The sequence below is a fragment of the Triturus cristatus genome, chromosome 7, assembly GCF_964204655.1.
Source record: "Triturus cristatus chromosome 7, aTriCri1.1, whole genome shotgun sequence".
Taxonomy (NCBI): domain Eukaryota; kingdom Metazoa; phylum Chordata; class Amphibia; order Caudata; family Salamandridae; genus Triturus; species Triturus cristatus.
The window spans coordinates 1521300996-1521328830 of record NC_140590.1 but is presented as its reverse complement, the minus strand read 5'-3'; the positions used below and the strand labels follow the sequence as shown (position 1 = coordinate 1521328830).

Here is a 27835-nt window from a genome sequence, read left to right as displayed (position 1 = left end):
TACGAGATCTGGAATGGGGTGATGGGCACCCGAGAAACACTACAACGCCCTGTGTCAGAGGGAGGTCTGGGGTACCGAACTTCGAATTTTATATGCTGGCTGCCCAACTACAATGGCTGGCGTAATGGGTGGAGGGAGTAAATGAGGAGGAAACGGGCCTGTCGGACCCGACGTCTTGTCCTCGACTTGGGATGGCAAAACTGTTAAACGCTGCAACGCCTACCCCCTACTGTTCATTGTTGCAATGCACGGCCTTCCAGGCTTGGAAAAGGTGTTGGAAGAGACGGCATTGACACACCAAGTATTCCCCCATTATACCTCTCATAGGGCTGCCGCATGGCGATCCCCAATCTATATTCACAAGCGAACAATTGGTTCGCTGGTCAGAAGCCGGGTTGGATAATGTTGGGGACTGCTACCTGGACAAGGCATTGATCCCATTTGCAGAGCTGGTAGAGAGCTGTGCCCCCCCCCCCCAGGTCAATTCCTGCAGTACGGGGCGTTGACACGCATGCTTGCACAATTATGGGGCAGTGGGAGGGGGAACCAGAAACGCACCCTGTGTTGCATGCCTTATTCACCCTTGGCACAGCTGGCCACCTTGTGAAATGGTTCTATGCCACGTTAATAGCAGCATCCGTTGGCCCCCTGAGTGGGCTATGGGCAAAGTGGGACAGAGTCGGGCAGAGTCCTTACTGACGCGGAGTGGAGCAAAATCTTGCAATATCCCAAAAAGATCTCCTGGAATACACGATTAAAATACATCCAATTTAATTACACACACATCTTATATGACGCCACACCGACTCAATGTGACATATGGGGGAGAAATCCGACCATGCCCCCGTTGTGCACACCCGGATGCCGACTTTGGCCAAATGACCTGGGACTGTCAATGCATGTGTCCTTTCTAGGAGGCGGTGCTGGGTAAGATCAGAGTTGCATTGAGTAGGGTGTTGACCCACCCGATACAGACGTGCTTGTTGGGTCTCTTCCCTAGGCCACCAAAGCGCAAAGTTGGGAACAGGCTGATAGACCTCGCGGTGAGACTCACCAAGCGCAGAATAGCGATGGAGTTGAAATCTACAAGGGGGCCACAGTTTGAAACTTGGACCAGAGATGTTGTAATGTGGGCTGGGGCAGAAGGTAGAGTGCTAAGTTGAGAGGAAGCCAAAGGACTGAGAAAGCGTCCAATAGCTGAGCAGTGGCGGGAGGCACTAGCTGCATGGGAGAAGCCAGAGGGTTCTAGTAGTGAGGAAGATGAGCCAGGACAAGGGTCCCCACCAGTTAGTGGTGAACAAGATACTCCCCTGCAACCTCTAGGGAATTTGGGGGTCTGACTCAAGTAAGAAAGGTGCACAGGTGTGGGTTACGTGGGACCTGTTAGCCAGAAGAAGGTGGAAGATCTGGAATTGGGAGCTCCCTCTCAGACCAGCCTGCGGGTCACCCACGCTGAAACTCCCTCTGGGCTCTATAGTACAAAGCTATCTACACACTCCTCTGCACAAGTTTCTGTTTTCTTTATTTTTTCATTTCTTGTTTATTACACGGTTTGTATTAAGTAATCAGAATGGAAGGCACACAAATATGAGTGGTGTGCGCATACATAGGACCGAGGTTGGAAGGCCACCCACCTAAACGACGTACTATAAAAGCAAGAGTAGAGGAAGTACTGGAGAATGTAGTCAATACTTGAAGTTGTAAGCAATTTCTTAGACTACTGCTAATAGTTTACTAGGTTATGAGAAGCGCACGGGACGAAGAGGAAAATGGTTATACTGACTCACTGAAACTTTTTGACACCTGTAGGGCCTGGGGATAGTAGGCTGTAATTTCTTACTGTATAGTCTGATTAAGATTGATGTACTGTATTTCCTTCTTTCCTTCATGTATCCAGTGTGCTGATTTGTATAAAATGCCAATAAAAATATGTTTAAAAAAAATAATAATACAGTGCTGATGTGGAACCATTCCTTAACTGAAATATTTTGTATTATTTTCAAACAACACTCTTAAACAGTATGAGCAATTTTCAATCTGTCACGCCTATCCTAAAATGTAAGTGTTTATAACTTAACACTACTCAAGAAGATAATATAAATAGTTCTACTTACCAAAGATCCATACTTGTAAATGCACATGATTTCTATCCCTAGTTTATGAAAAACAACATAAAAAATGTTTGTTGCTCATCTACATATCATCTCCAACTTTGTAAGTGCTTGATTGAGGGCACTCTCATTTTAGTGAACAATAAAGATTTTAAAATCAGATTCAAACAGCTTCATACATTTTGAAAACGAATGAATGTGTATAACTGGCAATCAATGAGGATAGTCTCTTAACCTTCTCCTTTCCTCTTGCCTATTGTAATGTCACCATGAATGCTGAAAACCCACACAAAGCAATGGATAAGGATGGCACACAGATATAGAAGTAGACATAGTATGAAATTACTTTGCACTTTCATTGAACCTTTTGCAAAAATGGGCTTGTAGTTAAGGTTGGACAGTCACTTCCCAACAGGAAAGAGCTTTTGGAAGGCTTACAACTTTGGCCCAATGACCAATCTTCCAAAGGGCAAGATTAGCTAATTACAATTTCTTTACAACATTTGAGGCGGATTGCTCAGGGGTTGGGTGGGAGGAGGCAATCCAAAGGTATGTTTGTCCTTTCAATTAATCACTGGAGATTGTTCTGCAGAAAACAGTTAAAAAAATTGAATGACAGTTTACCAGCTGAGCCAGGTTGATTACACTCTGCTTCATTTGCCAGTAAAAAAAAGGCGTCAAACAACCTTCTTCATGATTTCAGACATTTTTCAAGAATATTTTGTGGAACATTATTAATATGTTTATGGTGATCTACTTAGACAATATCCTCACCTACTCTACTGAATCTTTTTTTTGTTGTACTTTTATATAGCGCAAACTTGAACCTTTCACAGTTGTCCTTTGCAGCTTCTCATCCTTAAGGCAGAGCTCCACATCGCCGTAAATTCTGCCCAGGGTGTGAAGGAGCTTCAAGCTCTCTGTGTCAACCAACTGTACACCACCTTCTTTCCAAACAAACAGATTCTGTGAACATGTGCATCTTTTTTACCGAAAGAAGTAATGCCATTCCACGTTAGTCAGACCATCCCCTTGCCAGTGCTCTATGAAGGAGGAAAGACCCCATGTGGACCCCAAAAAGGCACTGAGTTTCTAAATTCACCCTACCCGAAAACAACATGTGGGTGATCAGCTCTTTGTGGGGTTCACTGAAGAGAAAAAAGACAAGGCAGTGCAGACGAGAACCATCTCCCATTGGCTCGTGCTCTGCATCAAGATCTGCTACACACTAGCCAAAAAGCAGCCTCCAGACAGACTTTGTGCTCATTCTAACCAGGTCAAAATTTCTACCACTGCGTGAGCATGTGGGCATGTGGGCCTCCCTCCAAACATTTACGAAGCACTAATGTCTGGGCTGCTAGGTCCGCCAAAAGGGGAATTTTGCCCACTCAGTCCGGAAGGACTTTCTGTTTTGAGTCCAGTCACAGACCCTTCTCCACTAGGTACCACTTTGGTATCTAATAAAAAAGTGGGGAATCTGCAGCGTGAAGTCTCTATCAGAAGAACTGGTTACTTACCTTAGGTAATGCTCTTTCTGGCTGAGATTCTATCTAGCTGTAGATTCCTCAACGACAGTCCCATCCTTTCCGTTTTGAAATTGGACTCCATCCATTAATGAGATCCCAAGTTTAGGAATTTGCATACCGATCACAACTATTTCGCCATTGGGGTAATGTTTTTTGGGTCACGGACAGCCTCAAAAGCAACTGCGTCAGCTTGCGGGGGTGGTGTCTTTATAGGCCCCACAGGTCATTTCCGGAGCAGAAGGGAATCAGTGTAGAGTCAAATGGCGCCATGTACCAGCACGTCAAGGAACTGGTGAAACATTTCTGGATGCAGTCTGATGCCTGAGGAATATTCATAAGGTGAGGAACCTGCAGCTAGACGTTGCTATCAGAAGTTATGTTTGTTTAGAAGAACTATTATTTTTTTTAATGATGTCAAAAAATGTTTTGTCATAAAAGATCAATATTTTACAAAAGGATACTATCACATCATGGAGTGCCATTGGCATTAATTGTTAGTGATGTACTATAACAATTATCATGCTATGTACACTAACGGTATGTGTAAGTAAATACCTCTTTTTGCATTTTCACCTGCACTTTTTGGACTGGTGCTGCTGGTCTTTTGACTCGAAGAGTGCAATGAGGCCTGCTAAACAGACTTCAGTGCCAGTGTTCTTACCCATTACAAAGTGTATGTCGAATTGGCTACCCCAAATCTGCAAGTACAGACGTACATATAAGTCCCTACCTAGTCTATGGTACCCAGGGCATGTAAGGCAGTGTCCATCCAGGGCTGCAGCATTCGTTGTGCCATCCTGAATGTGTCAAAAGTACAAAATGGCTCCCGGTCTGCAACTGCAGACTGGAAGGGCAGTGCCACTGCTAGTTTGACTTTGCCCTTCGCTGTTGGGGGCATTTGTAGCTCAGAGCCCTGTCATTCCGGGAGGAGCTGCTCGTTGGAGCCACCGCCGCTGCCAAAGGAGTGAGAGGCCGTGGGACGGACTACGGTTCCCAGGAGCCCGTGCATGCCTGCCTGACAGCCCGCACCTGAGTCCCGGCCCGCCTTCACGCCCATTGGTCCTTTTCTCCTATTAATATACCAGGGTGCCGCAGCGCGGGACGCGCCGCGGGACGCCCAGGACGAAGCCCGGACAAAGGGCGGACAGTCTGAGACAGTCCGGGACAGGAGGGGGTAGGAGGGGGCCGCAGACTGGCCCATTGTTGATATTATTCTGTTTTCTTACTGTGGGTGGTCCTGACTAGCCACCACCGATATTAGGATTGGTCAATAAGGTGTATGGTGGTTGTACGTGATAAATCATCTGGGATAGGCAGTTACTCCCTGAGAAAGCCAGTAGACTGTTGTTTGCTGCCGAGAGATCTGTAGTGAGGTTTTTGGTTTCGACCGGGCTTAGCTATTATGCCTAAAGCTAAGCCAGCAGCCACGACCACAACTATGGATAACTATCTGGTCAAGATGGTTGATAAAATCAACCAAGAACGCAGGAAGTCTTTAGGACGGCCGGGGTCACAAAGCATGAGTCCCCTCCCGTTTAATTGTTCGGCCCCCCAGCCTAGTACCAATCAAGATGTTAGTATTTCCTTAGATCTAACGGATTGTATGACACAGGGAGTTCCAACGGTTACAATAAGCATGGATAGTGGTACCCCAGGGCCCTCTAATGAACCGGAATCTGGCCAAGTTGCTACACCTGATCCACCAACCCCCAGTTTGACGGCCTCTAGACGCCAAAGATTATCACGCACATGTAGGAATAACAGCAAAACCACCCAGCCCAAGCGAGGGGGGAATCGCTCCACCAAGAAAAATGACCCCTTACCGCCCAAAAATCAACGAGTTCAATCAGTGCTATTGGATGGTACTAAGATCACTCTTGATGATGAGCAACTTGATTTTCTAATAAAGGCTATAGATGCCAAGTTTGAACTATTAGTTAAACCCCTTCTGACTAAACTTGCTACAATCACAGATGAAGTAGCCAGATTGGGAGGCCTATTGGACTCATTTTCTAAGGCTAGCCTAGGAGCCAATACTAACGATAACATACAGGGGCCTGTTGAGATACCTTTAATCACATCTAACTCAGTTTCATTGACGGCTGGGAGTAGAAACTCTAACTCCATTTCTGGGAATGTTCGTGGAACTGCACCTGTAGTCTCCAACACATCCCCCCAGCGGCCGGGTTCCATCAAATCACCCTCCAACATAGCACCAGGAAAACCGATGGGCCATGACGCAAACACTTACAGCCTTGGCAGCCCTCAGCCGGATCTGCCACCGACTTGTGCACCCTTTGTAGCCGTCTTGACTAACGTCCCCCCTGTTAAGGGGCTCGGTGGTTACCATGGCTATGGAGAATCCCACTCGTCATTAAAGAATAAGACTGTGGATTGGCTTCACCGACAGTGTGGCTTCCCTGTAGCCTTATCAAGGGATATTTTAAGTACTAGGAGAACTCATTGGGTTGGCAAATCACGTAAGACCTGTGAGGGTGATTGCATAGTCATTAATTTTCGAAACCCTCAACTTACCTCTACTGTACTAATTAAAGCCGCATCTCTCCCTGCAAGTGATCAAGGTATTTCTTTGCGCCCCCTTGGGTACTTTTATAGAGATCATGTTACCCAATCTGATGATGAGCGCCACCGGTGCAGGCCCAGAGACCAGAACTTGTGTGCCGCTCCCGCTATCCCCACGTTTAATAGATTCCAGCCCCTGAGTGGGCTTGATTGTAATGATTGACTGGAATCCCACTTAGTTGATATAGGGAACCAGGACGTTCTCTTGGGAAAGAGGAGTTTTAGTACGGTCCCTGGGGTACCAGATTGTGAGGAGTCAATCAATATCACTGGTACTGGTGTTAGCCATATCGACTCCGTAGTGGATCATGAACACGAAAGACCAGTTATTAATGATAGGGATTGGACTGCATTAAACAAGCTCACTCAACCAGCGTGTTCTATTGCCTGTTGGAATGTTGCGGGACTATTACATAAGGATGAATGTCTAGGTTGGTTTGATTTTATTAACCTTTTTAACATAAAATGTTTTCAGGAAACCTGGAGTCTGGACCCCATTAATTACAATGGTTTTGTTTCTTACCAATTACTGGCTGTGGCTTCCAACTCGGGAAGAGCCAAGGGTGGCCTTTTGACATTGATCTCAGTAGATGTTCCACTCACTGTAAAGAAACATGTTTTGATTGGGGCCCATTCCCAGATTCTATGGCTTTGTCAGGAGCAGGATAGAAATATCCTTTTAATTAATTTTTATAACAATGTATTTGATAATACTAGGCAACAGGTAGTGTTTGCCTTGGAGTCTGCTTTGGCAAATATTGTAACGGGAAATGATATTGTTTTCGATTTTATTTGGTTGGGGGATTTTAATACCTCTGCTTTGCCCATCTTCTGCACACAGGGTCTGTGGCTTCGTAAATTGTCGGGGGGAGGGTGTCTCTCATTTCCCCCATAATCCATATGGTGATTCTTTAAACAAAATCCTGATGACTTACGACATGGAGATGTTGGGAAATATGAGGGGCGCTTCTGGAGAAACCCTCCCTACTTTTACGGGTCGAAATGCTAGTACTGTTATTGACTTCATCTGCATTTCCTCTAGTCTTAACCCATGGTGTACAGCCCCTTTGGTAGTTGATAACTTAATTAGTGATCACAACTGCCTGACCATGGAGACGGTGCTCTGGAAGGCCAATCAAGGCCCAAAACCATGTATAGTTGCTAACATTGAACCACATCGACCCAATGGAACCAGAATCAGGTGGAAGGGGGATAAGGCAGACCTTTTGTCCAACTCCATTATCACGAATTGTGTAAATGACATTGTTGCTATCCTAGAGAGCAGTGAGCTGACAGACGTAATCTTGCCCAAGTTCATTAACATTAATCTTAGCATAGAAGCTAAACTCACCAAGCAATTTAAGGGCAACCTAAGCCGGCAAAGGGGGTGGTTCGACCATGCCAGTACCACCGCCCTTAAGAGTCTTAAAGAGGCACTGGCAGCCAAACAAAGGGACACAATCCTGATTAGGCAGCTTGGGGCTACTTACCGGGCCGCAGTTTCTAAAAGAAAGGCCGAACTAAGGCAAGAGGCATGGGACAAGTTAGATCAGGCCGCTGAAACCTCTGATTCCTCTTTATTTTGGGCAACAGTCAACTGCCCTTTCCTAAAGAACGAGGAGACACCTGTACTGTCGGCAAACGTCAGTGCGGAAAGTTGGGTCTCTCACTTTTCCTTGATCTTTGATTCGGCTAAACTCTTGGACATAGGTGGAGGGGATTGGCCATCTATTCCCTTAGACATCTCCTCTACCGAGGTCAAGAATTGTATCACCGCTAGTAAAGGAGGGAAGGCCCAGGGGCCCGATGGGGTGCCGGTTGACGTCTATAAAAAGGAACCAGAGATTTGGGGCCCATTACTAACTAAAGTATTTAACGCAGCTGTTTGCAACGGTGCCCCGCCTACCTGGAAGGAATCTATCATAATTCCTATTTATAAAAAGGGGGAGAAGAGGGATGCCAAGAACTATCGCCCAATCTCCGTCTTAGATTCCTCCGTGAAAATTATGAGTCGGGTGCTTCTTGTTAGATTAGAAGAATGGGCCGAATCAAATAACATCTTGGCAAATTCCCAATTTGGTTTTAGGAAGGGTCGAGGCACAGTAGAACAGTGTCTCAACCTAGAACTGCTTATAGGGAAATACACCATGGCCAAGAAAGGTTCCCTTTTCCTCTGATCCTATGGGAGAAACTACTTGAAATGGGGGCTCCGGAGGGTATTGTTTACTTCCTGGCTAGACTTTATGCCAATCTTAGCTCAAGCGTTCGATATGGCCCAGGGGGGGAGTGCACTCCAAAGTTTACCATCAGGCGTGGAATCAGACAGGGGTGTGTGCTCGCCCCCCTACTTTTCACACTCTTTATTAATGAGGTTGACTCTGTCCTAAAGACCGTTGTGGCAGACGCACCAAAAATACTTGACTTCCACGTCCCAGTCCTACTTTACGCGGACGATGCCGTCCTTCTCTCTAGGACCCCTGTCGGCTTACAACGCCTAATGGACAGGTTTTCTCTGTTCATTGGGGAAAGGAAGCTGATGATTAATAAATCAAAAACATTTGTTATGGAATGTGGCAAGGGTCGTAAAAAACCGCATTCCTTTTTTATCGAAGGGCATAGGGTCCAGACGGTAGACACTTTTAACTATCTAGGTATCACTTTCTCCAAGACAGGTAGCTGGTCCAGCGAAATCACCCATGTTAGGGCTAGAATGGCGAAATGTGCCCACGGGGTGTTTACGTTCGCTTCCAAAATCGGGGATAGGCGGCTTGGAGATATGCTGAAAATCTACCAGATGAGGTGTCTCTCAATTGCCCTCTATGGAGCGGGTGTCTGGGGGCATGTATCGGCTGGGAGTCTACAAGTGGAGGAAAATCTGTTCCTAAAAAGATTACTTTGTTTGCCCATCTCAGCATCTACGGATTTGGTGCATAGGGAGTTCGGAATCCATTATCTCTCGGATTCTGTTGCCCTTAGACCTCTTTTGCTGTGGCGTGCTATTTGGGCAAAGGAAGAGACCTCCTTGAACAGAGCCATCATCAAGGATTGTTTCACCCTTGACAATCTAAAGATCCCCTGGGTAAATTTTGTCACGAGTAGCTTTATGGAAATTTATGGTCTTAACTTATTTGAGGATAGTTATGCTGCTAATAGTTTGACCAAAAGTGAGCTGAAATCTGTTTTTATGCTCCAAAAGTTTGAGCGACGTGTGAGGGCCAGTAGCAATCTAACCACTTGTATGCTCTATGGCAGTTGTTGTGACTTGATAGGTTACCAACCGTATCTGAGCTTTGTAACTAGACCCTCCCACAGGTTCGTTCTAACTAGACTGCGCTTTGGGATTGTCCACCATCTGGTGGCGTTCCCAAATATCAAAAAACACCCGATCGGTCCTTGCCCCTGTGATAGCACCACAGCTCAAAGCACCATGCACTTTTTACTGTTTTGCCCACTCTACAGCAATTTCCGCATTGCTTTTTTAAAACCTGTTTTTAAGAAATTTGGAGTTAGGACTGTTAAAGATACTATGAAATTGTTATTTAACCCCCCACCCGATGTTGGCTTTTTTACTGCTACATTTCTTCTCCAAGCCATCAAGGCAAGGCCTAGTATCATTTTTTAATTGTCATCCAACTGTATTTTTAATCACTTGTCTGTTCAAGTAGCATAGAGGATGTTTTTATGGTTCATCATCTTTGTCTTTGTATTCAAATGATGTTTTACAATGTAATGTTTGTGCTTTTATGGACTTTTTGTTAAGCTCCGAATAAAGCTTTATGAAATGAAAAAAAAATGACTTTGCCCTTAAGACCAAAGGCAAAGCCACCCCTTTCCGTAACATTTTATGCAAGTCTCCCCTAAGGAAAACCTATAGAGTCCTATGGCAGGGAACTGTATACTGTTAAGTAGGACATATAAACGTACATGTCTCAAAAGCAAAACCCCCAAAATTGTCGTTTTGCTGGGGAAGAGTTAGTAGCCTCCTAGGCTAACACAAGGTTACCGTCTGGGACCACAGCATGGCTAACTTCGGAATGGGACTACATAACTGAGTACAGAAAGGTATCAAATTAATCATGGTATTAGGGCTGACCTGAGGCCCAGGTCAAATTTTTTTTTTTTCTTTTTTTGAAACCGTTTATTACAGAATCCAAAAAATATACAAAGATGGGCCTACAACCTTCAGGCCGGCCGCTAGCAAACAAAAGGAGCATGTAATACAGACAATAGAACGCACGCTGTGGCAAAAGGGAATTCACAGGAGTTGAAAGAGGCGTTGGCAGCCACACCATCCGGACCCCACACGACGGTTTCATTTTTATATAAATAACAACAAAAAGCAAGCCCACAAGGCAACCCACAGTCCCAGGTCAAATTTAATGTCAGTTTTGAAGTTAAGCAACTTTTAGAAAGTTGCACTCTATGCCGTAGTGGTCCAGTAGCCTCACATGGGCTGAAACCCACAGACAGCTTTCTGCCCACCTTGGGAGTGGTGTTTATGACTCCCAGGCTTAGGCTCAAACACTACATGCAGCTGGGAAGAGGTGTCACCTCACCTTTGCAGGAGGCCACTCGAGTGTTAGCCCAAAAGGCGCGCTTCAAAGGGTAAGCTGCCTTTGGTGGGCAAATGGCGATAACACTACAGAGTGATGCTCATTGTTCTGGCAGACAAGCTAGAGACAGGAACAGAGAGGAAAGACCAGTGCCCAAATCGGTTTTCCCAGGGGGTGTGCAGCTCCCAGGCAGCCACACCTCTAGGGTGGGCTACCAAGCTCCTTACATCCAAGGAAGGGCCCAGACATCTTGAGAGTGGCCAGAATTGTGCACACTGTGATTGCCAGATGCCACTCTTCACCGGAAAGTCGTTGCCCAAAGGGAGGGGACCTGGCAGTCCACTGGCTAGTAACTGCCTGGTCTCTTCAGCGCACTTTAGGACGATAAATAGGGCACCCCTGGCACCTTGAATTCTTTGATTACACTAGTTTTGGAAAGAGGAGCAAACAAGTATTGCCCTGCTGCACTTGAAATTGCACAAAGAGAGGCTACACCATCTGCTGGACTGCACCTGCGGCACTTTGAACTAGTAAATCTAGACTGTGCCTGTGGCTCCCAACTCGGGGAAAACTTGATCCCCCAACCCCAGCCTAAAGCAGTGACTCAATGGATCAGATTCACTGCTAGCAGCTGCTGGGAACCTTAAGAAACCAATCTTTAATGGCCAAAAGTTGCACTTGGGTCCGCTGGACCTGAGAGTGTCGTCAAAGTCTGGATTGGTAACTCCATATGGACACTACCCCCCACTAAATAATTTTGCCCCCACCGTTGTACCCAGAGATCAGAAGCCTAGCTGCTGTTGACCTTTAACCCCCGGAAACAGGACTTTGTGGGACCACAGACTTCTGTGGCTAAAGTTGCCCCACATCACCTGTGGATCGAGAAACCACCACAAAAGCACCTCCATTGACCTCATCACAACCAGAGCATCCTTAAGCATCATTTCATCTTGCATCCACAGCATCAGGGCCACCCCATTATCGTCAATGGCGATTATGTTGTAAAGGCTGGAACTGGACTGAAAAACGCTGTAGTAGCCAGGTAACTGTCCCAATCCCAATCCGGGCCAAAGTAGAAGTATTAACTTTTGCAAACTTTTGAAAAGTTTGCAAAGTTTGCAAAATTTTTGTTGACCAATGTTATATTCTGTTAAAATTAAAAGTGATAAAATCTTTGAAAAATCACATCTCCAGAACCCTTTGGCCGATTTTGATCATCTTGCTCTCCAAAACGTCATAGAAATAAAATCTATTTTTATAATGGTGTATTTCTTTTGTGTTTGATAACTTTCTTATTTCGTTGTTTGGTACTGTTAAAATGCTTTACACTAAGTGTCTAGCTACCCAGGGTTGAGCTTAAGGTTGTTTAAGCAAGCCTGACTGGAGACAATAAAGATTTTGCGAGGGTATTGCACGATAAAGCTCCACAGCCATATCATATTATATACCCATATCCTCAAATTGGTGGCAGCGGTGGGATCCAGAACTTGTGTTTCGCTGTATCAGACAATTAATAAGTTGGTAACCACAGAGAGAACTTGCCAAGTCGACAAGTGAGTGAAAAGTTTCACCAATGTCAAGTTCTCTAAATTTCAAAGAAACAGTTTTATGAAGGTGCATAGTCTCCAAAAGAGCGTTCAAAGATGGAGAACAGGGAAATCAACTTGGCCACCTGGCTCACACTCAAGATTAATGAGCTAAGGATGCTGTGCAGGGCTAGAAACATATTTACAGGATTCACTGCCAAAAAGTAGGTTCTCGAGAATGCCGTAGAGCCTGGGAAGAAGCCAGGAAAGCTGAGGTTTAGTTGGAGGAGGAAATCACTCCTGAGATTGGAGAAGAGGAATGTGGCAGTGATATTTCTGAAACAGAGGGTGACCAGGAGAGTGTGGTCCCCACTCCAGGTTCAAGGAATAATTACCTGTCTAAGAGTGAAATGAGCTCTACTTCTGGGAGAGGACCTAAGGATTTGGGCACACAGCTCAGCCTCTTGAGGATTCAGTAGAGAAAGCTGGCCCTGGAAGAAAGGAGACTGGCCCTGGAGGAGAAGAAGGTCAAGTTGGGGAGGAAACCGCAAGGACATGGTGGCAGCAACAAAGATCCAGAGGTGACTGCAGGGGGTGCCTACGATCCCAGGTTGCCAAAAGGGATTGCCCCTAAAAATGTAGAGGGGATGACATAGATAAGTGGCTGGCATCCTATGAGAGCTCTCAGGGTGAGAAGGGTGGGTGCACAACATGGGGATCCTTATTGGGAGAAGTCATTTCAACAGTAGGAAGAGATAGACTGCTGAGACTAAAAGATGAGGTGGCATAGTCATACCCTTAACAAGAGAAGCACTAATTGAGCTATTTGGACTAGACTCAAACGTATTGTTAGAAGGTGGTTCTGACAATATGGGCCGCCCGGATTTTTCGCTTTTTGAGCACCTAATTGTTGAGCTTTAACTGTGGGGGAGCCTCATAAGTTGGGACTCACCCACAGTGAACTCAGGATGTAAGAGACTGCATGGGGATTTTACTGGTGTTCCCCTGGCTTGACCAGGCCACTGTCGAGCAGCTGGAGTAAGGGACACCGGGCTGGTTAAATGCAGACACATGTGTACATGCATGTGCACACGTGTACGGGGTGCGCAGGGGAGATTTCTAGCGTGAGCAGTCCAGGAGCAGCTACAAAGTAAATGGTGTGGCAGGACTTATGCAGTATTGGGTGGTGACATGGAATAGGCGTTATACGCTGGAAAGAAACATGCCAGGGAAAGTCAGTATGTTTTACTGTGTTTTCACTTCATTATTCCCCTAAGGGAAAGGGAATGTGGGGCCCATGGCTAGATTAACTTCCACTAGGCCTACAGTTTCCAGACACGCGCTAAAGTCCATTGTATTGGAGGTGAAAAGAAGTATTCTGCAGAGTCCAAAGTCATATTTGTACTGCTTTTGGGTCATCCAGAATTGTCATATTTCTCTGAGCCAGCCAGGAACACACCCAGGCTGAGGGCTGACCTCAGCTGGATGGATTGATAACCTTTCTTCCACAAGCTAGGGCCTCCTCTCCACGAAGAGAAGATGGGGAGGGGCTACAGGCTCATCAATTAGCAGCTGTCACTGGGTGCCAGGCACCACGCTGCACCAAGGAGGGAAGGCAGCGTGGGCGAAAGGGGCTTCAGAGACATATGGCTAGAAACCCTGGACGACGCCATTTTGAACAAGCTCAGAGGCTGGACGAGAAGGAGGGAGCAGGGGCAGGGACGTGATGTGTCGCTGTTTGATAGGACCAACAGAGACTTCCTGCCAGCCCCCTACTCAACTTTTAAAAAGTGCTTGCACAGGAAGAGAAGGTCTCTCTGGGGTGTAGTCTGCTGAGGCTGAAGGTGCTGGAGCCTGGCGCAATGGGCAGTTGGAAAGAGAGACCCCCTGACTGCCCCCAGGACCCTAACAGCACCAGAAGAAGAGCCCAGGACCGGTGCGCAGGAGCAGTGGCCTCTGCGCAGGAAGAAGAGAGGCCCAGAAGGAGAGCCTGGCGAAAGGCTGGCGCAGAGAGCCAGTGAAGACAGCACACTGCTGAATCTACCCTCTCAGAGACCCAGAGAGCAGAGGAGAGTGTTCCCAGTGGCTGGGGCTGGTAAAGAGGAGCATGAAGCGCCCCATAATGCCTCCCCAGGCATTTGGAAATCTTCTGTTTTGGTGCTTTGTGGCCCCCAGAGGAGGGGGGTCAACCTCACTTGTGAAAAGGTGCTGGGGGAGCTGCTGGAGAAGTGCAGTCTTTCCCCCCCCCACCAGCACGAAGAAATCTGCTGTTTTGGCGCCTGGTGGCCCCAGAGGAGGGGGTCACCCTCATGTGTGAAAAGGGGTGCAGGGGGGCTGCAGGAGCACTGCAGCCTCCCCCAGCATAAAGAAGAACAGTCCACCCATAAGCTTCACGGGGCATCTGAAAGAATAACCCCTCAACGGCTCAGTCAGCCTTTAACACCTTCTAGGCTGGAACTTATGTACTACAGCGGAGGGTGTACTATGAAGTGCATCATGGAGTGAAGGGCTGAGTTGGGGATGTCTGGAGAAGGGCATCCCCCGGAGGTGAAGTGGTGTAATTGCACCGAAATGCATTTACTATTGGCTATTTCTTTTTAGGTGGACTGGAAGTCACATGTGTAAAGTGAAGTACCTGTGTAAGGTGATGTTAAGCTAAATGGAGTTATGTTGCTGGACCTTCCTGCTAGGGGGTCTGGCTGTATTTACGTAATCCCATGCTTTTACCTGTGATTCCTTTTAAAGTGAAGAGGCACACTGCAGGAGAAGTGTAGTTGCCAGGAGTACTTCTTTTGAAGGGACTGTAAGTCACATGTGTAAGGAGATGTCATAAGCCAAGTGGGGCTATGTTGCCAGACAGTCCTGCTAGGGTGTTTGGCTGTATATGCGCAATCCTGTGATTTCATCTGTGATGCCTTTAGGGGCTGTAATTGCAATGCATTCAAATGATCAACCAAGGTGATGAGTGCTGTCATTCTAAAGTGTGCGTAAACATGGATTCTTGCTGCTGCGCTTAGGTGAAGACCCCAGACTGCTAGCCCTTAAGATATAGAGGTGCATACTTTATGGTCAGTAGGAGATGCTCAGTCAGGGCCATGTGTCACCAAGGCAGGTTTACCCCTTTTTAATGCTTGTTGAGGTAATGAGGTGGGTCGCCACTGGGATGGTGCCAGTGCGCAGGGCCCTCGCTCCAGGTTATGTTCAACTATCTGCATTGGGGGCAAGTGGATGTGCATACATGGGAGTGGTGGTACTAGACCCCACCCCCCCTTTACGGGAGGGGTGGAGATGTTATGCAATGTCACAAAGTAATTCCAACAGCTTATGTATATTTATAAATCGGTGCATAGTATTGAGTAGTGTGTGTGTTTAATAAATGTACTCTTACTTTTATAAAGCAAAGTACAGACTGGACAATCAATTATTGAGTGTTATTTTTGTGCACCTGCAAATGGCGATTACTAGCCCACACCACCTCCCTTGAGTAAGCCTCAGACTGCTCTGCAACGCTACCCCCTGAGAGTCAGGCGCTACAATTGGGTGTTTGGTTCCCAGTGAAGGACAAATGTAGTCATGTTATTTGTTCAGGCCTCACAGATACTGCCTCGTTTTCCAACACGTATGAACACACACAAAGGGGCAACAGAAACTTAGGTGGATTTTCTAGAAACTTCTGTGAAGTCACTGGAAGGCTGGATTAAAGGTAACAGAGTAGATATCTATGAGGGGCTTAATAATTTGGTGGTAAAAGAGCATATACTAACAAATTGTACCTCAGATAATTTACACCTACATCTGGTGGATCCCAAGCTATCTAGCCCTAGAGAGCTTGAGAAGATGGCTGATAAATGGGTATACACAAGGGTACCCAAGAAGTTCCTAGGTGGTTAACAGAAAAAGGTGTGACAGGCCCCCATCCAGGGGAAAGATGGGGCCAAGTTTAAAAAGGCAGAGAAGACCAAAGAGACCCCCAAATGATGCCCAAAGTGGGGAGCCCAGAGCCATATCCCAATCAAAAGGGAGGGAGTATCAGGGAAAGAACTATGACCCAACAAAGTCTGGGGTGAGCTATGACTGTGAGCAGCCAGGGCACAAGAGGGGTGATTCAGCATATACCAAAAAGTCGCCCACTGAGGACAATCCAAAGGGTATTGCCAGTGTGGGGATTGGGGTGGAAGCTGTCCCTGGGAGTTTCAGGAGGTATACTAAAGTCACATTGGTCTCCATGGGTTTGGAGGAAATTGTACCCTTGGCTCACTGGCCTGCCAGTATGGTAAAGCACAGACAGTGGCCACGAATCAATGAGACTGAAGTTCAGGTCTTAAGGGATACATGTGCCAGCATTACCATGGGCATGGCTAAACTGGTTTCCCAGGTCAGATCATACCTGATGAGGTGCATCAAATAGACAATGCTGACAATGTAACAAACTCAATTCCAGTGGCTGTGGTAGACTTTGAGGGGAGAGGTGTTACTTGCCCTAAGAAAGTAGCTGTGTCCCCTGCCATCCCAGTGGACTGACTGTTGGGCAATGGCTTTGAAACATCTGCCTAGGCAGAGGTGAAGAGAAGTATTCATGCAGCAATTCTGGGTTTTCCTGAGTGTGTGTGTATCTTCACTCGAGCACAAAAGGCCTTAAGGGAAAGTCAAGGGATTCTGGAGCCTAAAACAATGGCCCAACTCCCTAGTATCAAGAGGAGCGGTCGTAGGTCTTGCAAGGCCAATACCACAACTTCACAGGACCAGGAGGAGCCTAACCCTCAGGGGGAGGGCCTTGTCTCTAAGCAGAAGGGTGCTTCCTTGGGAGATTTGCCTGACCTGGCAGAACTCCCGAGAGCAGGTGGTCCCTCCAGAGAGGAATTAAGCTTGGGGCAAAAGACGTGTCCCACTCTTGAGGGTCTGAGACAGTTGCCTGTCAAACAGAAGAAAGGTGATGTCAGTGGTACCCATAAGGCATACTGGGAGAAGGGAATCCTGTACAGTGAGGCAAGGGTCCCGAAACGAGGGGCAACAAGAAGAATGGTGGTACCCCAACAGTAGAGAGAATTCCTCCTTAACCTAGCACATGACATCCCCTGAGAAGGACATCTGAGGCCGACTAAGACCTGGGACAGGTATGTCAATCATTTCTACTGGCCTCAGATGTCAGAAAAAGTCAAGGCGCGTTGTTGCTCCAGTGTTACCTGCCAAGCCAGTGACAAGTCAGGTAGAAATCAAATGCCCCCCTGTTACTACTACCTGTGGTTGGGACTCCCTTTGAGAGGGTGGAGATTGACATCGTTGGGCCCCTAGCCCCACCTATGGCTCTGGTAATAGGTTTATTCCGGTGGAAGCAGACCATGCCGCCAGGCACCCAGAAGCAAGTCCCATTCGGACAGTCACTGCACCTGCAGTAGCTAGAGCTCTACTTGGTATCTTTACCAGATAGGGGTTCCCTATAGAGGTAACATCAGATAGATGCACAAACTTTATGTCTTTCTATCTGAAAACAATGTGGGATCAGAGTGGCGTGACTTATAAGTTCACTTTTCGTTACCATCCCCAAATAAATAACCTATTAGAAAGATTTAACAAGACCAGCGAAGGCATGATTATGGGTTTACCCGAGTACTCAGAAGGAGATGGGATATTTTCCTACCATGCCTAGTGTTTGTGATAGAGATCAGGGTGTGTATAATATTCCCACTACCACGGATAGAGTAATCTCACAGTTACACGCACATACATTCATCATACGCTAGGGCCCATTTCACTAACATACGCTCAAATACTCTACCAGCAATAAACCTGTGGAAAGAAAACTCCTAGTCACCCTGCATCTATATCGAGGTCGATAAGACCTGGTTATTATGACTGTCCATAAACATAATCTATACAATCTATACGGCAATAATCAAAATATAATACTCAATAATTGACAAGAAATAATATCCAACACCATGTTCAATTTATATTGCTTTATCTAAAATTAGTCAAAAGGGAAATCAATCAGAATAAATCATTTTCTCATAGTTACCTATTCTAGCTAAATGTCAGAACGGGTCAGGACAAGTCTCTCGGTAAAGTCTCTCAAGACGAAGTCCTTTCAGCATCAATCCTCAGCAACGCAGATTCGGTACGCGGCAAAGGCAAATGGCAAGTGGCAAAAACCCTCTCTAGGCTAACAATTCTTATAATAAATTGAACAAAGGAAAGATACATAGAAAAGTTGTAATGTCCGCTGGACCGCTGAGCAGAGCGAGAAGGAAAGGATGTAACATCGCTACATTTGAAAATCTCCGCTCAGGAAAAATCACAAAATAAAGACTACGGAACAGGAACCAAGAAACATAAATGTATCTTGTTAGTTCTACTTCTCCTCGGCAATGAGACCATAGTTCAGAGTCTTTCTCTAAGGCTCCTTTGTTTCCCAAGGCTGCCAAGGACGTTCCATTTCACTTGGAGATTACCCAGGCTGCTGCTGTCCTCACGGAAATTTTAACAAGGCAAGCAAGGACTGTGGTCAGCTGACTTCAGGACCATATTCAGCAGGGCTCTCTCCCATCACAGTTTTCTACTTTCAAATCGAGGCCAGGCTTACAAAATCGGCCATCTTTGTCTAGGCCACCATAGGCCACAATAGACCATCTTAATTAAAAGAAACAAAAACAACGTTACCACAGCATAGTGATTAAACAGTGCTAATCCCACTAATACCCTTATGTGTATGTATCTATCTAGCACTTGCAACATAGAAAAGCATTAATTCGAAAAGCGTTTTGTGCTCAAAAATAAACAGCACATAGCAACGTTTAAACATGAAAACACGCACGTTATTATTAAACAGCACATTTATGCGTACCCACGTGTAACTCTCTCTTATTAGGACAAACGGATTGATTAATATAATCACACTTGCACAAAACAAATAATTAATTATTAGTAATTAATAAATTAATATAACAAATAGACATGCCAGAGCTTCAAAAACCAACGAATTTTCAAACAGAAAACTCTGCTCCAGCAATCCCCCCTTTGGTGATTTTATCACCAAATAAACCCCCCAAAAAAAAATTAGTGAAAATGTAGTCCCATTTTAGGAGAAATCGGAAATGTCTTTTCTCCTTACACAACATTACACACCAGTCACTCTTTCATCATCCCTCTTTGTCTCTAAGTAAACACTCTCCCTCAATTCTTCCAATTCAATTTCTTGCGGTTCTCTTTTCAACCTCTTGTTTTTCTTCTCTTTATTCATTTTCAGTTTCTTCTTCCCTCCCCTGTTTTTACAACACACACACACTAATCTCAGTATCAGTAAAGCAATAATTACGCAAGTTAAAGGAAACAATATTCTACCTATAATAGTACTACCTATTTTTGCAATAAAATCCTTAACAGCTATCATTTTATTAGCTATTTTAGTCCATAAATTCTCAGCTTCAAGTGGTACTAATTCTTCATGCAAATCAATAATATTTTTGATATAGACCTTCAGGTCTTTGCTTTCGTCTGGAATGTAAGTGCAACAATGTTGAACTTTCAGCATTCCACAGACTCCACCCTCCTTGGCCAATAGAATATCAAGGGCAAGTCGATTTTGCATAGACATGGCACGTACGGCACTTAATTCCGTATTCACCAAAAGAAACCCTCCAGCGGTATTTGTCGATAAGCGATCAACCACTGTGGACAGCTTCCGAATTCCATAAGCATTCAAAGAAATTCCCACTGCTGGAATTAAAACCCCAAAAATATCACCCACTATTTCAGACCAAGTTTCTCTCTTAAAACGCATTAGTAAATTAATATGTTCCACATCTCTTATCTTATCTATATGAAAAATCTTTGGAAAAACCAGGCCCACAAAACACGTGCCATACCAATGGTCAGGCAACTTGTAATAAGCCTTGTTCCCACAAACATAGTACACCCCTGGAAAATTTTTATCTTCTCCACCTCTAAAACCCCAACCTGTTGCAATGAAGTATGTATCATGGCACTCACTAGTCCCAACAAAATATGTATCATATTGAGATTTCCTTCTTGTAATGCAAAGTTTACCCTTCTGGGGTGTATCTAGAGCTAAAATCGGACTAACCCCATTTTTCAACTCTTTTCCCATCTCAATGTCCCAAATTGTCTCACTCACTTTATATTTTCCTGCTTTCTCCTGCATGTTCAATCTCCTTTCCTCTACCATATCCAGGAAAGCTTTCTCCTCTCCTTTCAGACTGCAAGTTAAATTATTCTTAAAAATGTAATCTAATGTTAGTCCTTTTTCTTCAATAAAAATCTCACCAAAAGTGTTAGCTTCTTTAGCTGGATTCAGCTCTTTGTTCATTGGCAAATGCCCAAAAATACTATCTCTGTTAGACATTTTATAATCTACTTTCCCTAACAAATAAAAAACACTACTTAATATACTACAAGAAATACCATATGTAGCTGGTAAATGATGATAAGTAACACCCTCTGAAACGGATGCAGGTAATTGCATACAAACGTAGCAATCCCTCACTTCCATTGTTTTCACATATTCATATAACAATTTTGAAAAAACATTACTAGAAAAGTTATTAATTGACCTATCTTTGTGTATGTAAGTATTACTAATTCTAATCGGAACTACTTTTTGCGAATTCTTCTCTACATTTGTCACATTCTCTGTATGCATCTCAAACTCAACTTTAAAAGTAACTAATAAAACTAAAACACCCCATAGAAGCATTAATAATCCAGTACAGCAGCAGCACATTCTACACCACCTTTTAAAGAAGGCACATTTATTTCGATTATCCTCTATATTAGCCATTTTACTACTTTAATTTAGCCTCTACTACTCCACTACTGAAATTGGAAGTCTTAAATTCTTCAACAATTCTTTTCAATTTTTTTTCCCCAGTTTTTCCAAATGATCCTTTCGTTCACTTAATCCAAGTGAATCCTTCTTTTATTCAGTTTGGATACTTGTCATTCTTAACTTCAATTTCTTCAACATCAAATTGTATTAGATCTCCAACATCAAAATCCTCAGTATTTGACTCTTCTCCAATGTCAGTCAAGAGTACTTTCAGGATTTCACCAGTATCTTCCTCAACCACTTTTCTCAAGATCTCTTCCGGATTATCTCGAGTCACTGCTTCTTCTTTTCCTTCTTCAGACAGTGCCACATAAGACCATTCCGGTGATCTGTACTTTTGGTTGGGTCTTCTTACTCTTTTTATTTCTACTGGTTCTTTTGATTCCTTTGATTCTTCTCCTTCAGCTTTTGAACTTTGACTCGATACTTCATTCACTTGTTCAGCTTTTGATGTATTTGCCCTTATTATTCTGTATCTCAGCCTCTTAACTCTGTTGTTAGGCCAACGATCTCCTTTTATCACCTTTTTCGGCTTTATTTCTTTATTATTTCTTTCTCCAATCCAAGTTCTCTTTCTCAGAACTCGACCCTCTGTTTGTTCATTCTCATCATCCAATTCTGTTTCAAGTGCCTTCTGTTTTCGTTTTCTAGCAGTTTTCTTCTCTTCCACAGATTCTTTCACCACTGTTTGAGATTTCCCTACTTCTGTCCCTCCTCGAGTCTCCGACACGCAATCTTCTTGCTGTCTACTTGTCCCTTCACCTAGCTCATCAAGAATGTTCCCTACACCTCCTCTGGGGTCTTCCGCAATCTGTCCCTCTCTATCTTCTTCTGACCCTACTTCTTCAAGTATAATCTCAAGTGGTTCCTCAATCTCCTCCTCTTCTGATTCAGGAGTAGTCTCTGTGAAATTTCTTTTTTCTTTTCTTTTTCCTTCACTGCTTTTTGAAACTTCAGGCTCTCCTACAGAATCTGATCTTTTCTCTGATACTCGCAGTGGTTCATTTGAAGCTTTCCCTGCTTATTTCCTCACTGATTCTGTATCTTCATCATCACTGGAATCTGACTCTTCAAAATACTCTTTACCAGTCCCTTCTTTTGGGTTTGGAACTCTCAGAGTATGACTTGCATGTACCCAGTGTCTCACTCCAGCACACTTTACTGCAGTTGTCGTAGTCAGAATAACTTGTCTCGGCCTTCCCCACCTTGGAACCAAGCAATTTCTTCTTCTGTGTACCTTAATCCTCACCCAGTCTCCTGGACTCAGATCATGGGCTTGCTTCTTCTCAAGTGTGGTAGCTTCTTCTCCAACCTGGTGAAACACAGAATGAACTGCGTCAGCCAGGCCTTTACAGTAATCCAAAATCATGTCATCAGTTATTGTCACCAACTTATTGACAGGCACGAATGCATGGCGCATTGCACGTCCCATGATTATTTCGTGCGGACTCAAGCCAGTAGTTCTATCTGGAGTAGATCTAATAGTCATCAGCACTAGAGGTAAAACATCTGGCCATTTCATGCCAGTGGCTAAGCACATTTTTCCAATCCTGTTCTTGATTGTGCCATTAATCTGCTCAACCACACCAGAAGCCTCTGGTCGGTATGCACAATGTAGCTTCTGCTGTATTTTCAATGCTTCACAAATCAAACCCATGAGTTCATTTTGAAAGTGTCCACCTCTATCAGACTCAACTGTTACTGGAAACCCGTACCTAGGAATCAACTCCCTTAACAGTAACTTTGCCACTGTTATTCCATCATTTCTTCTAGTCGGGTAAGCTTCCACCCACCTTGAAAACAAACAGACTACCACTAGAACATACCTCAGTCTGTTTACTTGGGGCATTTCAATGAAATCAATCTGCATTCTTGTAAAAGGACCTCCTTCTCTGCCTATTGTTCCCAGACTCACCACTGTCTTTTTCCCAGTGTTAAATTGCTGACAAACCAAACACCTTTGACAGATGCTTTCTGCAATTGTCCTGAACTTTGCATTGTACCAGGTTTGTTTAAATGACCTAACCATCGCATCCCTCCCCAAATGTCCCTGGCCATGATACATTCTTGCCATTGACGACAAAATGGAGTTAGGCATTACTGGTCTGCCATCTCTGTAGACCCAAACATGGTCTGTTTCTCTTGGAGCACATCCTGCCTTAATCCAATCTTTTTCTCTTCCTCTCCTGCCTCATCTTGCAACTGTTTCACTTCATCCCATGTTTCTAAGACATTAGTAAACATCACAGAGAGAAAAGACATTTCCCCCTCTCTGTCCCGATTAATGGACTGATTTGTTTTGGCGCAGTATTGCGCAACATCATTCGCGTAACGGTTTCCAACCGTGATAAAATCTTCTCCTTGTCCATGGGCAGCACATTTTACAACTGCTAACTCCTTAGGCAGCTGTATTGCCTCAAGCAATTTACCAATCATTTCAGCATTCTTTATCGGAGTTCCACTCGATGTCAAGAAACCTCTTTGTAGCCAAAGCTGGCCAAAATCATGCACAACTCCAAATCCATACTGACTATCAGTTATCACAGTTGTCCTCAAATCTTTCCCAATTTCGCAAGCTTTTGTCAATGCCATCAATTCAGCAACTTGCGCAGATTTCACTCCTTTCAATGGTGATGCTTCCATGACCTCTGAAACTTTGCACACCGCATATGCTGCACACAACACACCATTATCATTTCTCAGACATGATCCATCCACAAACAACACATGATCACTCTCATGCAAGGGAAGATCCTTTATGTCTGGTCTCGGTTTTGTACAATACTCAAGCACATCCAAACAATCATGATCATCTTCCATCTTTACACCCACGTTTTCAATATCCGGCAAGAGTGTCGCTGGATTCACATTCACACATCTTTCAAGAGTCACATTTGATGCTCCCAGAATCACTTTTTCATATTTAGTCAACCGACTATGTGACATGTACTGGGTTCTGCTTCTTGTCAAAAGAATTGCCACATTGTGAGGTACGAATACCCTTACAGGATATCCCATTATGATTCCCTCACTTTGTTCCAGACTTCTGCATGTTGCAGCCACAGATTTCAGACAACCTGGTAAACCCACAGCTACGGGGTCAAGTGTCGATGAGAAGTACGCAATAGGCCTTCTCAGTAATCCATGCTTCTGAATTAACACTGAAAGTGCACATCCATTTCTCTCACTGCAGTACAACTCAAACTCCTTTTCGTAGTCTGGCATACCCAAAGCTGGAGCCTCACACATTTTACTTTTGAGCTCTTCAAATGCTGCCATTTGTTCTACATCTAGATCCAATGGGTCTGTCATCTCACTTTTTGTCAGTTTAATCAGTGGCTTTGCTAGCAAAGAAAAATTAATTATCCACTGACGACAATAACCCACCATACCCAGGAACATTCTCACTTCTCTCTGAGTTTTTGGGGCTTTCATTTCTCTGATTATTCTGATCCTGTCATCCGTCTTTTTTCTCAGACCTTTTTCAATATTGAGTCCAAGATAATGCACCTCTTTCTTGCAAAATTGCAATTTGGCTGGAGATACCTTTAACCCTCCATCTGCCAGATGATTCAGTAAAGCTATGGTATCTACTTCACAAGCTTCACGTGTCTTTGATGCCACAAGTAGGTCATCAATATACTGCACTAGTACTGAGCTCTCAGGCATGATCAAACTCTCCAACGATTTCTTCAATAACTGATTGAATATCGAAGGACTCTCTGTATACCCCTGTGGGATACGACACCATGCTAAAATACGCTGGCCAAACCTAAATGCAAAAATCGGCTGGCTATCATGATGCAATGGAATTGAAAAGAATGCATGACACAAATCAATTACTGTATACCACTCAGCATCATGTGGAATTTGATACAGGATCACTGATGGATTTGGCACGATAGGACAACATGCCACCACGATTTGATTAACTTTTCTCAAATCCTGTACAATCCTAAATTTCCCATTAGGCTTTTTTAGTCCCATTATCGGTGAATTACACGGACTACTCAGTAGTTCTCTCAGGACTCCCTGCTGAATCATTTTCTCAATTATAGGAGTTATCCCTTCAATTATTTCTGGTGTCATTTTGTATTGAGGAATGTTAGGATATGTAATTCCCTCTTTCACTGCAATTTTCACTGGATCTACATTATTCATCAATCCCACATCCACTCCAGTAAAATCCCAAACTGTCCTTTTCACTGTGTCTCTCAGCTCTCGAGGCAAATCCTCCGGATTAAACACAGCAAATGCACCAATTAACTCACTTTCTCTATTCTCTAGAGTCACTCGGTACAAAACATCCTCATCTGGTGTCTCAAAGGCTATTCCATCCGGTGTACAAAAAATTGTGCAGTTCATATTGCACAACAAGTCCCTACCTAACAGGTTCACTGGACTCGTGTCACAGACAATGAATCTGTGCATGTCTGAAAATTTCCCTATCTGTACTCTTACTGGTTCAGTAAGACGTGTTCTGATTTGCGTATTGGCTACACCAACTACTTGGATTGCTTCATCCGAGAGAGGAAGATTTCTAACATCCATTGACCTGACAGTTGATCTTGTCGCACCTGTGTCTACCAAAAAAGTAACACTCTCCTCATTTATTTTCCCATCCACAAATGGTCCTGCCTGGTCTATTTCTAGAGTTGCACCAAGTATGCACTCTTCTTCCTCTCCTCGGCACCGTCAATAATCACCCTCAGATTCACTCCCTTCACTCTTTAACAAGTACTGTTGTACCTTGTTTGAACGTCTTGGTTTATTTACCTGTTCATCATTGTAGAATCCTGAATCCTGATTATACTTTTGTAACCCTTTATTCTGCGGCAAGGGCGGTTTTGGCTCTTGACTCTGCTGTCTCACAACTTTCTGTTGTTGCTGCTGTTGATTATTTCCTTCATTCTGCACCTGTTGATTTAAGGATTTATTCTCATTACTCACTAATGGTGGATTAGGACATTCTGATCTCCAATGCCCCAATTGGCCACAGTTGTGACAAGGAAACTTTTTTTTCGCTTCCTCAAGACTTCCTTTTCCTTTCCCTGCATATCTAGGTCTATTCCCTGCATTGTTTCCTGGATTATTCGCCTGTTCCACTAACTGTGCTTCCTGTCTTTCCGCAACTTTCACTTGTGCCCACATTGCTTTCTCTTTCAGCTTTCTTTGTTTTGCTTCAATTTCATCACTAAAGTATTTCGCATGTCTCAGAATCTCATCTACTTTCTTACTCTGCCAATCCACTGTATGCTCACGAATTCTTTCACCAATTTCAGGTCTAAGGCCATATACAAATCTGTATACAAAATGACTCAAATCTTTGTCACCCAGGTGTTCATCTCCACTGAATTGTTTAAATGCCAGTATCAGCCTCTCGTAAAAAGCATGAACTGATTCTTTCGCTTCCTGTTGTGTTCGATCTATTTTTACCCAGTCTGTCTCTTTTGCAGGAACTTTACTCTTCAGGTATACCATCACCTGATCATACTTTCTCATTACCTCTGGATCTGGTGCCCCTGTTCTTGGGTCTCTTGGATATTCCTCAGTAGGCCAACTCACAACAATTTTACACTCAGTCCACAAGTCTGCTGGAACAATTATATCAAACAGACTATTCAGGTCAACCCACAGCACTTTTGACAATTTCACAAACCTATCTACCTGCCTATACCACTCGACGGGCTTTTCTCTCAATCGAGGGAAATCATTCGTAAATGATAAAATATCCTGTCTGGTCCATGGAACATGTACATATCCTCCTCCAGGTATTTCTCTCATAGGATAATTATCCACTGGTTTCTCCTTTTCTCTCACTGGAAATGCTGAATAAGTTGTTCTATCTTCAGCTTCCTCTCTTTTCTTATACCACCTATCCTTCCACTTTTCTACATCACCCCATCTTCGCAATAATGCTACCATTTCCTTAATCTGTCCTGTTCTACCAGTAGCATTCAAATTTTCAATATCCTTCTCTGTAAAATCCATCCTGTAAGTTTTTTGTAAAGCTTTCACTTTATCAATGTCAACTCCCTGCTCATTCGCTATTGCTCTTAGCCTGTCATGTGTATTTCTTGCTCTCCAGGTAATGTTCTTGCACATAAACATTAACTCACCATCATGATGACTCTTCAGAATTTCTGTTGGAACTGTTCCTGTAACAAGCTCTTCTAGTTCTACACGTAACCTAGCCACGTCAATTACTTGTGAATCTTTATCCTTTTTCTGTAGAACTTTCATCCAATCATTCAAATCTTCAACTGTTATTTCAGCAGTTTTTCTCACTGGAACCACTCTCTTCTGCGGTTCTAAAATTGGCATCCCTGAACAACTAGCTTCACTAGCATCCAGTATTTCACTACATATGTCATGTCTTGATTGTCTCAAGTCAGTTCTTTCTGCTCTTTTGCCTGAATCTCCTGAAGGACCAACTGAATTTGTCAAATTATTTCCAACATATGGAATCACCAATCCATTTTCACCTGTCCTCTGTTTGTCAAATACAGGCATAACCGGACCTATAGTTACAGGCACCCTAACAGCTTCCAGATTCTTCGTTAACTCCCTAATCTTCTCAGTCAGCTCTGTTGTAGTTCTGGCTAATTGTCTGGCATTCTCATCAAGGTAGTGACCACTTCCTAACTCAGGTGTCTCATTTTCTGTCTCATTGACACAAACTGTATCTCTTATC

The 27835-nt window shown here is 44.2% G+C and overlaps 1 protein-coding gene across 1 annotated transcript in view; it reads right to left on the bottom strand.

The window, feature by feature from the left end:
* Nucleotides 1-27835, bottom strand: part of SPO11 (SPO11 initiator of meiotic double strand breaks) — an 898758-nt gene that overhangs the window by 227364 nt on the left and 643559 nt on the right. The window contains exon 11 of the mRNA XM_085614575.1: nt 2115-2152. Within this exon, the coding sequence (XP_085470701.1) occupies nt 2115-2152 (38 nt within the window). The remainder of the gene's footprint in view (nt 1-2114; nt 2153-27835) is intronic.